The 18,051-nt window shown below is 34.2% G+C and overlaps 1 protein-coding gene across 1 annotated transcript in view; it reads left to right on the forward strand.

Annotated features, from left to right (window-relative positions):
- Nucleotides 1–17,625, forward strand: part of FSIP2 (fibrous sheath interacting protein 2) — an 86,245-nt gene extending 68,620 nt beyond the window's left edge. The window contains exons 21-23 of the mRNA XM_039839931.1: nt 2,554–2,693; nt 12,726–12,772; nt 17,489–17,625. Of these exons, the coding sequence (XP_039695865.1) occupies nt 2,554–2,693; nt 12,726–12,772; nt 17,489–17,625 (324 nt within the window). The remainder of the gene's footprint in view (nt 1–2,553; nt 2,694–12,725; nt 12,773–17,488) is intronic.
- Nucleotides 17,626–18,051: the final 426 nt, after the last annotated feature.

Raw genomic sequence — 18,051 nt, forward strand, 5'->3', positions numbered from 1 at the left:
AAAAACAAAAGAAGTAAAATGGACTAAAATCACAATAATTAGTTAAGGAAAGCATAAAATACATGTAAAATGTGTCATCAAAAATATAAAACATAAGGGGAGTAAAAATGTAAATGATTGGAATGTGTTCAAATTTAAGTTGCTAACAACTTAAAATAAACTGCTATATATTTAGGATGTTATATGTGAACTTCACAGTAACCACAAAGGAAAAATCTATAGAAAACACACAAAAAAAAGTGAGAAAGGAACCTAAACATAACACTAAACAAAGTTATCAAACCACAAGGGAAGAAAGAGAGAAGAAAGGAGCAGAGAGAAGGAACAGAATGTTAATATCCAGATAACAAGTAATGTCAATAACCACTTTAAATGTAAGTGGACTAAATCCACCAATCAAAAGACAGAATAGCTGAATGAATAAAAAAAAACAAGACCCATCTATGTGCTGCCTTCTACACACACACACAGGTTAAGTGTAAAGGATGGAAAAAAATATTCCATGCAAATGGAAACTAAAAGCTGTATAGCTATACTCATATCAGACAAAATAGACATTAAAACAAGGGCCATAATAAAAGACAAGGGCACTATATAATGATAAAAAGGGTCAACCAAGCAAGAGATCATAACATATAAAAATATATGCACTCAATATAGAAGCACCAAAATATATAAAACCAAAATTAATGGACCTAAAGGGAGAAACTAACAGCAGTCCAATAATAACAGGGGACTTTAACACCCACTTACATCAATGGATAGATCATAGAGACAAAATGAATAAGGAAACATCAGCTTTAAATGACACATTAAATCAGATGAACTAGATAGACAGACAGATAGACGGACACATTCCATCCAAAAGCAACAAAATATACACGGACAGTGCACAAAGAGCACTGTCCAGGATAAATCACATATGAGACCAGAAAACAAAGCTCAATAAATTCATGACTGAAATCATATCAAGCATCTTTTCTGACTACAATGGTATAAAACTAGAAATCAATTACAAGAAAAAAACTGGAAAAACCACAAAAATATGGTGATTAAACATATTATTGAACAATCAATGAGTTATCAAAAAAAAATCAAAGAAAATGCCTTGAAATGAACAGAAATAAAACGTACCACAATTTATGGGATGCATTGAAAGAACTCATACAACTCAACAGCAGAAATGACCTGATTAAAAATTGAGCAGAAGATTGGAGTAGACATTTTTCCAAAGAAGATATACAGATGACCAATAGGCACATAAAAAGATGTTCAAATCATTACAAGGGAATTTCAAATCAAAACCACACATCTGTTAGAAGGCTATTATCAAAAAAACGAGAAATAACAAGTGTTGGCGAGGATGTGGACAAAAAGGGAACCTTCGTATACTGTTGTTGAGACTCTAAATTGATGCAGTTCTTGGTTCTATATTATGGAAAACATAGTGGAGGTTCCTCACAAAATTAGGAAGAGAACTACCACATGATCTAGCTATTCCACTTTTTGGTATTTATGTGAAGAACATGAAAACACTAATTCAAAAAGATATATGCACTCCAATATTCATGAAGCATTATTTAAAATAGCCAAGATATAGAAGCAATCTAAGTGTACACCAATGAAAGAATGGATAAAGAAATTGTGGTTATATATATAATGGAATCTCCTCAGCCATATAAAAGAATGAACTGTTATAATTTGTAACTAAATAGATGGACCTTAAAGGTGTAATGCTAAATGAAATAAGTCAAAAAGAAAAAAAAAATACCATATGATTTCACTCATGTATGGAAATAAAAAGTAAACAGAAAAACAAAACATAATGAAAACAAACTCATAGATACAGAGAATAGATCAGTGGTTAGCAGAGGATAAGGGGTGGGCGATGTGAAAGAGAGAAAAGAGGTTAATTATATGGTGATGGATAGTAACTAGACTTTAGAAAGTGATCACTTTTTAGTGTATACAAATATGAATTATGTTGTACCTTAAATTTCTGTAATAATGAAGAAAAAAGGAATGTTATAGTATAACATTAATGAAAGTCTAATGGATTATGTGAATCACGGTAATAGAAGCCTTTTTTGAGATTCTAACTGACATCAAAATAATGGTATTCTCATAAAAGATATGGCGATGAAATTATATATGACTTCCTGACAAAGGGATCAGAGTTCAGGTTGTGATAACTGACTTGAAAAGCTTCTGAACTGGCCTGAGTTATATCTGTTCTTTTTATTTTTGAACTCAGTAAAATATGATTAAAAATATCAGTAAAGTGCAGAAATGGAAAACTGTATTCTTCAAACATTGTGCTAGGTTTATCTTTACAATCTATTCATACTTTAATATAATATAGATCATCTTCACAAAGTCATTTCCAAAGAATTATATTGGAAGGAGACATTTTAATTAGAATTATTAAGTTCATCCATCTTTCAAGTAATTTGTAAAACGTTTTTCTCATGATATTTTAGAATGTAGACTATGCCAAAAAAGTGAGAAAGTACATATCAAACTCTATATAATACTTGGTTTTCACTTTTCCAGAAAGAAGAAAGAAATCTTATTACTGAACCAACACATTACTTCATACACAGAGTTATGAGTTCATCTTCATACAACCAAGAAGATCTGATTTCATCTGCCGGGTACATGAAATTAAAGCAATATACAAGTAGAAATCTGAGGTAGAAGTAATGCTTATGGGAAAAATGGGGTCCCTGGTAAAACTACAAGTAGGCAAATATTCAGTTCTAGACCTTCCCTCATTCCTTCTTTTCCTTTCCATTCTTAACTCCCCACTGTGGACACTTCCTAAGGCCTTCCCTTTCTACTTGGTCCCCCATTTTTATTTTTCTGCCCTTTACATCCTTTCTAGTATAGCAGTGTCTTGGATCAAGAATTTACTAGTGTGTTTTAATTTCTTTTTAGCCTAGGAGATAAACACTGGGTGACAATAGATAGTATCTGTACCACCCGCCCTAAGGGTTCCTGTTCAAATCTCTTAAGTAGCTAATTGTTCCAGTAGTATAACTGCCTGTAAAAAGAATCCAAAGGAGAGAGGGAGCAGTGCAAGTTGGTGCATTCAGAGATTAATTCTAGAAAACAATGTAGTTTGATGTGGGACTGTAAGTATGGACAGCACTAACATGAAGAGAAGACAGTACAAGTTAGAATGAGTATAGAAGCAGAGTCTAGACTATGTGGCATTTATAGAGGACAGAGAGACAAAAGTACATTGTAGACTTGGAATCTAATCAATAACTATACGTAGAATAGTTAAAACTTATCAAAATTGTTCTTGGGTTTATAAGAATTTGTATAACCTGGGAGAAGTAGTCTTTTCTATTGTGGGAAAAGCAATGGATATGAGGAGAAAAATCTACCTGGTTATATATTGTTTTTCCACACAGCATGATGGAATTATTTTGTTTTGTTTTTTTGACACTGACACTGATGCTGTTTTGGAACATCTATTCCTAGACCATACTCTCTCTTTTTCCTGCATAGTGGTTTTTAAAACACATACAAACACTTCCCTACTGTTTATGTCAATGATGAAGACAATGGCACAGATAATACCAAATAAAAGTCAATTTAGAATAAGATGGCAGACCAGGAAACTTCAAGCCCTTGTTTTCTCAAGGAAACAAAAAATAAACAACTACAGACCGATAAAACAGTTTTATAGGAGCTCTAGAAAATAGTCAGATGTCAGCAGCAACCAAGTAAGTGGCCAGTAAAGGAAAAGCCACATTCAAAATGGTAAAAAAAAAAAAAAAATTCACAGATTTTCACTTGCCATTTTCCAACCCCCTCTGCAATATTACATGGCACAGTTGGATGGAAATAGCCCAATTCCCAGTTCCTTCCCTTGGGATAGAAAGAGTAGACTGTAACTTGTCTGCAGTACTCTGGCCTATCTGTGGACTGTTTAAGGTAATGTTTTCTGTCTCACCTAAAAAGAAGCTCAGATTGAGAACAGTGGCATAGTTTGGATCTAACCTCGGAAATCACCAGCAACCAGCTGATGGATGCCACAGTGCATGAAAACCACAGGGGACTGAAGATTCACAAACACCTGGGGGTAAGAGATTATAGGCAGAAGATTACAATTGAACATTTAAGGCCCTAAGAAGAAACACATTGAGACTCTTGGTTAATAAAACATTTAAAAGTAGACCAGTAAAATTAAAAAAGAAGGAAAAAAATCACAAAAATAGGCCCAGAAGGACATATGCCCAGAAAAGACCTAAGAATTTAAAGCTCTACCTCAGGCTTTTCCCAAGTTTCAGAGTCCTACTAATTAGTAAAACGCTTCCACACCATCTCCAAAAACTGGGAGAAGTAGCTTTTTCTTAAAATACCCAATTTCAACAAAAGATCACAATGCACACAAGAAACATGGAAAATAGGGCCCAGTTAAAGAAACCAAATAAATCTCTAGAAAATATCTATAAAGCGGCACACCAATTGGACATACATGACAAAGACTTTAAAACAGCTGTCTTTAATATGTTCAAAAGTGATAGGAAAACACAAAGAACTAAAGGAAACCAAGGGAAAAGTATATGAACAAAATGAGAATAAAAACAAAAAGATATAAATTATTAGAAAGAAGTAGACAGAAATTCTGGAGGTGAAAAATATAACTGAATTGAAAAATTCACTAGATGATTCAATCATGAGAAAAGGCTCAAGATAAGGTCCAAGAAAAGACTCAATCAGGCAGAAGAAAGAATCCGTGAACTTGAACACAAATCATTGGAAATTATTGCATCTGAGAAGCCAAAAAAAAAAAAAAAACCTGAAAAAAAAAATGAGCAGAACCTGGGGGATGTATGGGACACCATCACCAGACCATACATCTTTAGAGTTCCAGAAGAGAGAAAGGGGCAGGAAGATGATTTGAGGAGAAAATGGCTAAAACCTTCCCCAATTTGATGAGAAAACACTATACAAATACAATATGTTCGATGGACTCCAAGTAGTGTAAACACAGAGACCACACAGAGACATATTATAATCGAATTGTCAAAAGCCAAAGACAAAAAAGAGAATCTTGAAAGCAGCAAGAGAAATGATATGTCATATATAAGAGATTCCCTTAAAACTATTAGTGAAATTTTCAGAAGAAAGTTTCCGGGCAGAAAAGGCAAAAAATGATACATTTAAAGGACTATCAAATGAGAACTCTATAATCAGCAAAAATACCTTTCAAAAATGAGAAGTCAAGATATTGTAAACACACACACACACACACACACACACACAAGTTGAAGACATTCATTACCACTAAACATAGCCTACAAGAAATACCAGAAAAAAATCCTTCAAGTTGAAATGAAAGGATGCTAAACAGTAACTCAAATCATATGAACATGTAAAGTTCTCTAGAAGGTAAAAACATGGACAAATATAAAAACCAGTATTATTAAGAAGGGGAAAAAATGGCATAGATGATAGAAGCTTTGCAGTCAAATCAAAGTTGTGACAGAAACATGGAGCAAACGGTAGGCTAAGTCACCTGGGATCTAGATGAACCAGAAGCACTACAACTGGGGAGATAAATAAGAAATCACCCTGCAACAATAAAAGGTGGAAGCAGGGCAAATACACAAGGCTGCCCGGTCCCAAGCAGCTGAGTGGGACAGTGGCTGCAGCAGCAGCCAGCAGCTGCAGAAGCCCCTTAGAGGGGCCATGTCCCTGTGTGGACTTCTTCGGCAACAGGCCTTCTTGCTCTGAGCACCAAAGCTGAGTCAGCTGCTGGGGGTGGGGGAACACCAGGGACTTACGGGGGGACACTGAGTTGTCAGAGTGAGGGCCAGAGGTGAGGCTTCTTCTGGACAGATGTGCCAGCGGTATCCATTGTTCCTCTGTTGAGCTCTCCTCACTCTCAGTGTGGATTCAGCCACTGCCATAGCTGCAACCTCATTGAGTTGGGTAACAGAGGTCCCTCCACCCAGAAGATTCCCTGAAACTCCACCTCTCCCAATTCACAGCCCCACCTAAGCCATATCCAGTTGTGTTCTTGGCAAGTCCAGTGCTCCTTGCTGACCCAACTCCAAAACTCACACTGGTGGCAGCTGACTGCAGTTTCTGGCATGGCCTCTTGAAGCAACTATAAGCAAGCATCTGTAGATTGCTTGCTAAATCTTAAAAAGTGGCCCCAGAGGGGAATTGGCTGGGGCTAAACTTGGCCTGCAGCTGAACCCCTCTCAAGACTGTGCTACTAGACATCTACTACACAAAGTCACGCTAATAAGACCAAGAGACTTAGGAACTTCTCTTAGTACATAGAAACAGACATGGAAAGGCAGCCAAAATGGAAAGACAAAGAAGCAGAAATCATATGACAGAACAGAACAGAGATCCAGGGATAATGGAGTCAAGCAATCTAACAGATGCAGAGTTCATAACACTGGTTATAAAGATGCTCAATGAACTTAGGGGAAGAGTAGATGAATTCAGTGAGAACTCTAAAAAAGAAGTAAAAAACATAAAAATGAAAATGGAAATTATAAAAGGGAACCAGTCAGAAATGAAGAACATATTATCTGAGATAAAGAGTGTATTAGGTGGAATAAACAGAGTGGATAAAGAAGAGGATTGAACCACCAATACAGAGGATGGAGAAGCCGAAAACACGCAATCAGAATGGCAAGAAAAATGGCAAGACTATAATAATAAAATAAGGAGCCTATGGGACACAATTAAATGTAAAAATATCTGTGTCATGTGGATACCTGAAGGAAAACAAGAAATTGAAGAGGTGTTCGAAGAAATAATGATTGAAAACTTCCCTCACCTCATGAAAGAAATAGACATAAAACCCCAGCAAGCTCAGAGACTCCCAAAAGCCAGGAACCGAAAGAGGCCTACACCAAAATATATCATAATTAAAATGCCAAAGGTTAAATAAATACAAAGAGAGAATCTAAAAGCAGCAAGAGAAAAGCAGTTAGTTACTTACAAGGGAGCATCTGTAAGACTGGCAGCTGATTTCTCAAAAAAAAACCATGCAGAAGGGCTTGGCACAAAATATTGAACGTGATGAAAACCCAAGATCTACAATCAAGAACACTTTATCCAGCAAAGCTATTTAGAGTCGAAGGAAGATAAAGAGCTTCCCAGACAAAAATAAGCTAAAGGAATTTATCAGCATCAAGCCAGTACTACAGGAAATGTTGGAATGATTTCTTTAAGAAGAAAAAAACATGTATTAAAAACATGAATAAAGAATGGTAATAACTACATTCCCATCAAGTACCTCGAATGGAAAAGAATTAAGTGCTCCAACCAAAAGGTAGGGTGGCTGAATGGATAAGAAAATAAGACCCCTACATATGCTGCCTATGAGAGACTCATTTCAGATTAAAAGACACACACAGACAAAAAGGAAGGGAATGGAAGAAGATATCACCTTGATGGACCTAGTGGGTATTGTGCTGAATGAAATAAGTCAGATAGAGAAAGACAAATATCACATGATTTCACATACATGTTGAATCTAAAGAACAAAACAAACAAAAATGGAGATAAACTTATAAATGTAGAGAATATTTTGAGGGCTACTAGATGGGAGGGTTGTTGGGGGTCGATGAAAAAGGACAAAGGGATTAAGAAATACAAATAGAGAGTTACAAAATAAAGTGCAGCATAAGGAAAATAGTTAAAAATGTTGTAATAAAATGTAAGGGGGAAGAGAGGTACTAGATTTAGTGATCACTTTGTGAGTTATAAAGATCTCTAATCACTATGTTGTACAACTGAAACCAATATATTATTGTATGCCAACCATAAGTAAAAAAAAAAACTCATTGAATTGTAAAATGTAAATACGAGCAACTAATTATCTATTATATTTTAATAAAGCTGGAAAAATTAGTTATAATTTTAGTTCATAACTCTAGTTCTTTCTATAGGATATAAAAATACAATGCATAAAAATAATTATAAATCACTGTTGATGGGTACAGAATACATAAAGTCATAATTTGGGACATCAATAACATAAAGGAGATGGGGGTTAATCTATAAATGAGTAGAGTTTCTGTATTAAAGTTAAGTTGCTATCAATTTAAGATAGATTGTCAAAACTTTAGGATGTTATATGTAATCCATGCAGTAACAAAGAAAATATCTGTAGAATATGCATAAAAAGTGAAAAAGTAATAAAAATGTCTCTGCAAAAGAAGGCAGTAGTGGAGGAAATGAGGGATTAAAAAAAGTAAAAGACTTACAGAAAAATAACAAAATGGCAAAAGTAATTGCTTTCCTATTAATAATTATTTTAAGTGTAAATTGATTAAACACTCCAATTAAAAGAAAGAGGTTGACTTGGCTTTAAAAACAGGATCCAACTATGTATTGTGTATAAGAGACTCGCTTTAGATATAAGGACACACACAAGTCAAAAGTGAAAGGATTGGAAAAGATATCTCATGAAAATATAAACCAAAAGAGAGCAGGTGCAGCTAGACAAATATCAAACAAAATGCACTTTAAATAAAAAGTTATTACAAGAGATGGAGAACATTATATAATGATAAAAGGGTCAATTCACCAGAGATATAACAATTACAAACAAACAACTTTCAGTAGTGGATAGAATAACCAGACAGAAGATGTGGAGAACTTAAACAACACTATAGACCAAAGGAACTAACAGATATATACATAACACTCCACTCAAAAAAGCAGAATACACGTTTTTCTCAAATGTACATGACACATTCTCCAGGATAGACCATATGTAGACCACTAAAAAAGCCTTGATAAACTTTAAAAGATTGAAATCATGTAAGTTATCTCTTCTACTCACAATGGAATTAAATTAAAATTAAATAGCTGAAGGAAAACTGGAAAATTCACAAATATGTGGAAATTAAATAACACATTCTTAAACAACCAATGAATCAAACAAGAAATCATAAGAGAGATTAGAAAATATTTAAGACAATTAAAAACAAAAACACAATACACTAAAACTTACGAGATACAGTGAAAGTAGTGCTAAGAGGGAAATTTATAGTTGTGAGACACTACAAGAAAACTATAGACAAATATCCCTAATGAATATAGATGAAAAAGTCTTTTAACAAAATACTAGAAAACAGAATTTAACAGCACATTAAGTGGATTATACATCATGACTAAGTACAATTTATACCAATATTACAAGAGAAATTCAATGTATGAAAATGGATCGGTGTAGTACAACACATTAACAAGAGGAAGGAAAAACATATGCACACACTCCCTCATCTAAATTAATGCAGAGAAAACATTTGACAAAATTTTCAAGATAACACTTAACAAACTAGGAAGAAGATTACCTCAGTATAATAAAACTCATATATAGAAAATCTCTACAACTACCATTGTACTCAGGAACATGTCAAGGGTGCCACTCTCACCACTTTTACTGAACATAGTACTGGAAGTACTAGCCAGAGCAATGAAGCAGAAAACAAAAGGCATCTAAATTGGAAGAGAAGAAGTAAAATGATTTCTGTTCACAGATGACATCTTTTATGTAGAGAACTCTAAAGATTCCACACAAAAAGAAAGAGACAAACAAAAAAACCTTTTAGAACTAAAAAATGAATTCACCAAAGTTGCTGGATACAAAATCAACACAGAAAAATCAGTTGCATTTCTATACACTAACAATGAACAATTTTAAAAGGAAACTAATTTTTTAAAATATGATTTACACTACTATTAAACAAAATAAAATACTTAGGAATAACCTTAACCAGGAGGCTAAAGACTTGTATATTAAAATCTACAAAATATTCCTGAAGGAAATTAAAGGAGACACAAACGAATGGAAAAACATCTCATGTTCATAGAGTAGAAGACTTAAATTGTTCAGAAATCAATATTATGCAAAGTATTTTACATAGCGAATGCAATCCTTATAAAAATACTAATGACATATTTTGCAGAAATAGAAAAAAAAATCATTCTAAAATTTATAGGTATCTCAAGCGACTCCTACTAGCCAAAACAATCTTGAAAAGGAAGAGCAAGTCAGATTTCCTGATTTCAAAATTTACTGCAAAGCCAGGGTAATTAAAACAAGGTGGTACTATTTGTATGGAATAACAAAAGACCCTGAATAGCTAATGCAATCCCGAGAAAAAAGAGCAAGTCTGGAGGCATCACACTGCCTGACTTCAAATTATACTATAAAGTGACAGTAATCAAAACAGCATGGCATTAGCAGAAAAACAGACACATAGACCAATGAGACAGAACTGAGAGCCCAGAAATAAACTCCCCTGTGTATAGGCAAATAATTTTTGACAAAGGAGCCAAAAAATACAATGGAGAAAGGAAAGACCCTTCAATAAATGGTGCTTGGAAAATTGGAAAGCTACATGCGAAAGAATGAAACTAGACTGCTGTCATACACCAAAATTAACTCAAAATGGATCAAAGATCTAAATATTAGACCTGCAACAATAAATTTCATAGAAAAAACATAGGTCCTAAACTCATGGAACTTGGTTTTAGAGAGGATTTTATGAATTTGACCTCAAAGCAAATAAGGGAGATAAAGGCAAAATTAAATGAATGAGACTATATCAAACTAAAAAGTTTCTGCACAGCAAAAGAAAGCATCAGCAAAACAAAGAGGCAACCAACTGAATGGGAGAAGATATTTGCGAACAACATGATAAGGGGCTAATATCTAAAATATATAAAGAACTCATACAACTCAATAACAAAAAACAATCCAATTAAAAACTGAGCAGGAGACCTGAACACTTCTCCCAAGAAGACTACAAACAGCCAAGAGACATATGAAAAGATACTCAACTTCATTAACTATTAGTGAAATGTAAATTAAAACCACAATGAGATGCCCCACACCTGCTAGAATAGCTATTATCAACAAGACAAGTAATAACAAGTGTTGGAGAGGTTGGGGGAGGGAAGGAACCCTCATACACTGCTGGTGGGAATGTAAATTGCTACAGCCTCTCTGGAAAACAGTATGGAGGTTCCTCAAAAAATTAAAAATAGAGTTACCACATGACCCAGCCATCCCCTTCTGGATATCTACCCCCAAAATCTGAAAACACTTATCCATAAAGATATATGCACTCCGATGTTCACTGCAACACTATTCATGGTGGCCAAGACATAGAAACAATCAAAATGCACTTTTATAGATGACTGGATAAAGAGGATATGGTACATGTATACAATGAACTAGTGCTCAGCCATAAGAAAAGGTGAAATACTGCCATTTGTGACAACAAGGATGGATCTTGAGATAATCATTCTAAGCGAAATAAGTTGGACAAAAAAGTTGAGAACCATATGATTTCAGTCATATGTGGGATATAAAACTGAAAGTAACAAATGATCAAGACAAACAAAAACTCACAGATACACTATAGACACAGACAACAGTTTAGTGGTTACCAGAGGGAAATGAGGGTGAGGGAAGGGAGATGAGGGTAAAGAGGATCAAATATATGGTGACAGGAGATTCGACATTGGATGGTGAACACACAATGCGATATACAGATAATGTATTATTGAATTGTACATTTAAAACCTCTATGATTTTTTAAACCAATGTCACCCCAATAAATTAAAAAAAAAAAAAACAGGGTGGTACTGACTTAAAGAGAGACATGTAGACCATATATGGTTAAAATATTTTTTATAAGCATGCCAAGACCATTTAATGGGAAAAGAATGGTCTTTTTAACAAATGGTGTTGGGAAAACTGTATAATGACACACAATCAAATTTGGCAGTAAGTTCTTGGATATGACACTAAAAGCACAAGCAACAAAAGAAAATATAAATAAATTGGACTTAACCAAAATTAAAATATTTTGTGCTTCAAAGGATAGGGTGAAAAGTCAACCCAGTAAATGAAAAGATTTGCAAATCATATATCTGAAATATCCAGAACGTACAAAGTACTCCTATAACTCACCACCACCATCAAAAAAAAAAAAAAATAAGAATTGAGGAAAGGACTTTGAATAGATATTTCTCCAGAAAAGATACACAAATGAGAATAAGTACATAAAAAGATTTCAGTATCACTAATCATTAGGGAAATGCAAATCAAAACCACAATGAGATGCTATTCACACTGATTAGAATAGCTATCATTTTTAAAATACCAGAAAGTAACAAGTGTTATCGCTTATTATTGAAACTCGTGTATGTTGCTGTTGGGAATTTAAAATGGTTCATTTTCTGTGGAAAACAGTATAACAGTTTCTCAAAACATTAAATGCAAATATTATAGATTTCATTTATATCAGATACCTAGATATAAATGCCAAATCCGAAGCAGACAGCAGAATACTGGTTCCAGGGGATGAAGAGAAAGGGAAATGGGGTGTTAGTATCTAATGGGTATCGAGTTTTAGTTGGGGGAGACGAAAAGGTTCTGGAGATGGATGGTGGTAATGGTTGCATGACAATGTGAATGTGCTCAAAGCACAAAACTGTACATTTAAACTAGTTTAAAATGGTAAATTTTATCTTATATATTTAACGAAAATTTTTAAAGTGGAAAAAAAGTCAATTTTTATTGAATTTGGAAATTCAAAGATTCACTATTCCAAGTTTACTTCTATATGAAGAATGACTGACAGGTTGTTTTCTTGCCTAACTGATAATTCCTTTATTCATTGAATACACAGAAAATTAAATACTCTTTTCTTTTATTTTAGTGAGACTGCAGATTGTACCCCCAGCACACATGCTAATATATCACAAGGTTGGATTTATTACTTTTAATTTAAATTAGAAAATATTCAAAAGAAGACTGTTTACTATTTTGATAATTTTTTAAGTTATCAAATCTAAAATTGATACTGTTTATTTTCCCCCCGTTAGCTTATCTACTTTAGGAAAATGATCCAGTCCTACATCACTGAAGTGTTAAAATGAGCCAACTAGTTTGCCTTATTTGAATTGCCATTAAAATGTTATTAATGATTTTGGTCAAAAATGTGGTATGATATAAATTTACATTTACCATGCTCCTGTAAGAAATATCAACAAAATAAAGATATATCATATGACAGTTTCTAAGCCAGAACAAGTGACATTAGGATTTAATAATTTTTTGAGAGGTTAGTCTCCTTTGCTCTTAGCCCTACCAAAATACACCCACACATACACACGCGCACACACGCACACACACACACGGCTTTTAAAGCTAAATTTATTTGTTCACATTAAAATCTGGCTAGTTTAGACCTCACTTTTTAATCTTTTAGTACTGACTCCTTCAAACACTTGTGAGGACTTTTTGATTCTCTGTTGAATCCAAAGCAGATCAATGTGGTTATAACAATAATAATAAGTACAAGAGATAGAGTGCTGTGTTTACTGTTAAGTGGCCTTGCAATTCAAACCACAGATTTACACTGGCTATTTCAAACATATAACCTACTCCAGGAGTGCGTTGAGAAACATATTCTCTTATGGAAAGTGGAAGTGGAAATAATTTTCATTAAGATAATTCATAGTATAGCAATAAATATGCCAGAATTCTATGAACACACCATAACCAGAAGGTGTCACAATAATCATATGATACCTATATTATGAAATCACAGGCTATTATGTTTTGTTTTTTCCAACTTTGTTGCAATGATCATGCTTAATTCTTATATCCTTCAATAATATTGCAATTGTCTAATTAAATCATTTACTTATTCATTCAAAGATTTACTGATCATCTCCTTTGTGTCACATCACATGTGAGAACAAGCCTGACAAAGTCCTTGATTTCATAGCATTTACATTGTAACTTAGGGCAGGGAGTCAACGGGTAAGGACATAAACAAGATAATTTCAGATAATAAATGTTTTCCTTGTTATTTGTGACAAAAACCAAAGAAATTGCAATGGCTTGCAAAACCCTACATCACCTGGACATTACCCCAACCCCCTAATATCTCTAACCACCTCTTTTATTTCTCCTCCTGGCTCACTCTGCTCCAGTGTCACCGACCTCCTTGCTGCTCCTTAGACATTCTAGGCTATCATTCAGGGCTTTAGCACTTACTAATCCTCCTGCAGTGCTTTTCCTCCTATATCTGCACTGCTCATTCCTCACCTTCGGATCTTTACTCTAATGTCACCTTCTCAATGAGGTCTTCATTCCCACCATGCCACTAATTCACTTCTCTGTTTGTTTTTCACCCTGGCACTTATGATTATCTGACTGTTAATTGTTTTTTCACTATCTCGCTCTAGAATGTAAGATCCATGAAGATCACAGCTGTATTTCCAAGAGCCTAAATTGGCATATAATAGAAGAAGGCATTTAATAAAATAGGAGAGACCATGGGAATAACTAGCAGGGAAAGGGGACACAAAAATTCTGTTTGGGTTATGTTGAAATTGAGGTATCCATTAGATATTCAAGTTGATGTGTTGCATAATCAATAGGATGTCTAAATCAGTTCAATTACATGCATATAGAGTCAGACACTTTAGAAAGATTATCAACAATGAAATTTTACCAATTTTGTCAGGTCAAATAATCAGTCACTCTCATATTTGAGTTAATTGAGGTTTTACCGCTGCTTTCTTTTTTTTTTTTTTCCTTAGAATTTACATTGGCCCAAAGGCTAATTTAGATAGAGAGTGCTTGTGTTGGTTCTTGATGACTTGACTACAAAATACGTAGTATTTACATATAAGATACCTCATTGAGTCCTCTTGTGAGACAAGCAGGGAAAATAGTTTCATTCACATTCTACATATGAGGAAACTGAAAGAGAAGTTAGAATTAATTTGCTAATATTCACACAGCTCTATGTAGTGAACCTAAGACTCAAACTCAGGTTTTTGACTCCCTAACATATTAACTGCCTCTCTAGTTTGGGTCTTTGTGAAACTTTTCTCACAGTATCATTTCTACCTCCTTGGCCTGATTTTCTTTTTTTACTGGCATATTAACTTCCTTTGGAACTTAGACAACTTCTAGTTCTGTAGAACTCCACCAGACTTTCTCTTGGTATTGCCTCAAAATTCTCCAGGTTTTCAAAGTATTTTATATAACTAGTACCTTCCTCTGTTCCAATTACCCACTTTTAATTAGCTATGTACAATCAGAGTGTTAGAGCTGGACAGGGCCTGGGGTAACTTCTCATTTACACGTAAACAAATAGGCCCATAGCAATCGCATGCTTGTGCACAGATGCGTAACTACTAAGTTACAGGGTCTGCCTCTCCCACATCGCACTTCATCTTTCATAATTCCTAAATGAAGGGCTAAGACATGCCCCAAAATTCTAGGGATCTCACCTATTTCAGTTTTGTTCCCTTTGTTTATACATTAAAAATAATTTCTTCCACCTGCCTAAATTTTCTGACTTTTTGGTGAAAATAAAATCAGGTTTGTGTCAATGCTATTATGCCTTAGGAAAAAAGGTGTTAACATTTTTCCTCCTCCCCCCCCCTGCCCTATCATCACAGGAAGTTCTCAGGAACAAAAGCCAGAGTATTCAAACAGTGTTAAGCTAAATATTTTTTCAATAGACTCTAACTGGTATATATGGAGTCTAGGTGAACATAAACCAGTTTTCAAGGCCAAATCAGAGACTGGGTAGAGCAATTTCAGGGGCATCAAGAAGCATTCCTCTATTCACAATTTCCTTATGCTTAGATCTGCAAGGTCTTCCAATTCAGGTTTTAGCATTTTTCAAAAAAAGCCAGAGATAGAAGTTTTATGTGAAAATTCCTAACTTATTAAATATTTCAAAGCTTTCGTGAAATGTTTCGTGAATCAAACAGAAAAAAAAAAACTTGTCCATATCTTCTACACCCGATTATTCTCCCTTTGCAAATCTTAAAATCTTAATTTATAAAAGAGAAACTAAAGGTTTACAACTGCCTGAAGTTACACAGTCCAAACATGTACAGCTTTTAGGCTTCAAAAACAGGTCTTCTGACTTTGATCCTACATTATTTCTTCCTTTCACATGGTGGTTCCATATAGTTGCCACTGCATCCCAGGATAAAGTACACATTGGGTAATGACAATGATAGCCTACAATTTTGCTATGAAAAGAGCTATTAATTGATAAACTTAAAGGTTCACTGTTCTCTCTGCGGATGGGCTTCATGTATGGTATGCTATTAACCTAGAACATCAGCCACCCACCAGTTTTGAATAAGATGCAGGAATCTAATAATGAATGCAGATTTGGGGCAGTGTCCTCAGTGTGTTTCCAGAAATTTTTTTGCATGAGAGCTACCCAGGATACATTTTAACAATGCAGATTCCAGGACCTTCTCTATACTACCTAAGTTAGCAACTCTGAGCAATAATGCCCAGAAATCTGCATTTTAAACAGACTGCCATATTTCAAGAATAGACACTCTTTACTTCTCCAATGAGAATTTCAGAAGTCTTGCAAAAATGCCTTGCAACAATCAATGCTAGTAAAATTTATATCTTACTTTTTAACACTGTACATCTTTCTCTTTCAGCCATGCTTTTGTCTTATTTGTTGTAGATTGTGACCTATTCCTTTTTAATTCTTATGTCATTTGAAAAAATAATAGCACAGGTTAAAAAAAAACCTACACAGACTTTTTTGTTCTTTATTTATGGTTAAATTTGCTGGCAGCTATTTTAGCTTTAACTTTAGATTATCTTGCTAGAAAAGATAAATCTAGGCAACTGCAAGAGGTACAGTCATGATTTTTGGAATGTACTGCATTTAAGAAAATATGAGCTTTTACTGTGTATTTTCATGTCCTTTTACATCCTATCAAAGTTTCAGAAAAGCACATAAATGTTCACTTCTGTCTTTACATGTAAAATAATTTTGTTAAATTAAAATATATTCACTAAGAGCCCATGTGCTGAATAAGTGGTACAGAAAAATGAATTCAGGGACTCTTATCTCACATGACCAAAAAAAATCACTTGAAATTAGTCAACTAAAAATTTACCGCAAGTGAGTGAGAAATTATAGCAGTTTTAATGCACTTCTTTTTCACCTGAGCACTCTGAAGTAAACATCCTCACTTTATAGAGTCGAAAGTTACTTTACCATGTGAGTTTATAGCTCATCAGGCTTTTTCACAGAGGTTTCTGCTATAAAAAGAAAGGCATTCTCTGCACACCTGACTAGAGGAGCATCAGTGTGCAGTTGGTATAATGATGCCAGGAGAGTCAGAAAGCTAGACTGTATTCCCTACTTGGCCTCTTGCCTCTCATGTGTTATTAGGCAAGGTATTTGACCTCACCAAGATTCAGTGTCTAAAAATGGAGAGGCATCATTTTTTTTTGTTCTCTTTAGAGGAGTGTTGAATCAAATCAAAAGAATCTTTGTGAATGTTTTTTAAACCCATAAAATAGTTTATAAATATCAATTTCTAAATTCTAAGTCATCAATGCTGTAGTATGACTATAATATTAACATGTCTAATAAACATCTATATTACTTTTTTGCTGTATCCACAGAAACTCCCAACCCCACCATTTCCAAACAAGGATCTAAAATGCTGGCAAAGGTATCTTCAGCTCTGTCAAAGGTGTTTTCTCGAAGTAACACAAGCATTTCCAAATCTTCATCATCACCTTACCAGGACAAGTACTGAAGCTTCTCTATCTGATATAACTATGTTACTTCCCATGGAAAATAAAATGATTTTTAAAGCATAACAACATGGTGTCCTATAAAATGATTCATGTAATACTGAGCAAGAAATTAAGAACAAAAGAAAGTAAAATAGAGGCCTGGGTAAGAGAAGGGTTTGATTGCTTTTGATAGGCATTTGGTACGAAGATGCTGCATGCTAGTATCACCAGTGTGCCATGAGGATAAAGAGACAAAAAGTATACCTAGGAAACCGGTCAGCCCTCATACCACCAGAAAATGAACTTGTATTTTTTTCTGTTAAATTTTTAGAGGATATTTTTACCAAAATAGTTAGCAAATTCAGATTAAACTCAAGCTAGAGTCTATGATACAGCTATGAAATGAATTGGTTCACTGTTAAAGGTATATTTGGATGTTCAAATAA

This window comes from Pteropus medius, unplaced genomic scaffold, assembly GCF_902729225.1.
Source record: "Pteropus medius unplaced genomic scaffold, Ma_sr-lr_union100, whole genome shotgun sequence".
NCBI classification, from domain to species: Eukaryota; Metazoa; Chordata; class Mammalia; order Chiroptera; family Pteropodidae; genus Pteropus; species Pteropus medius.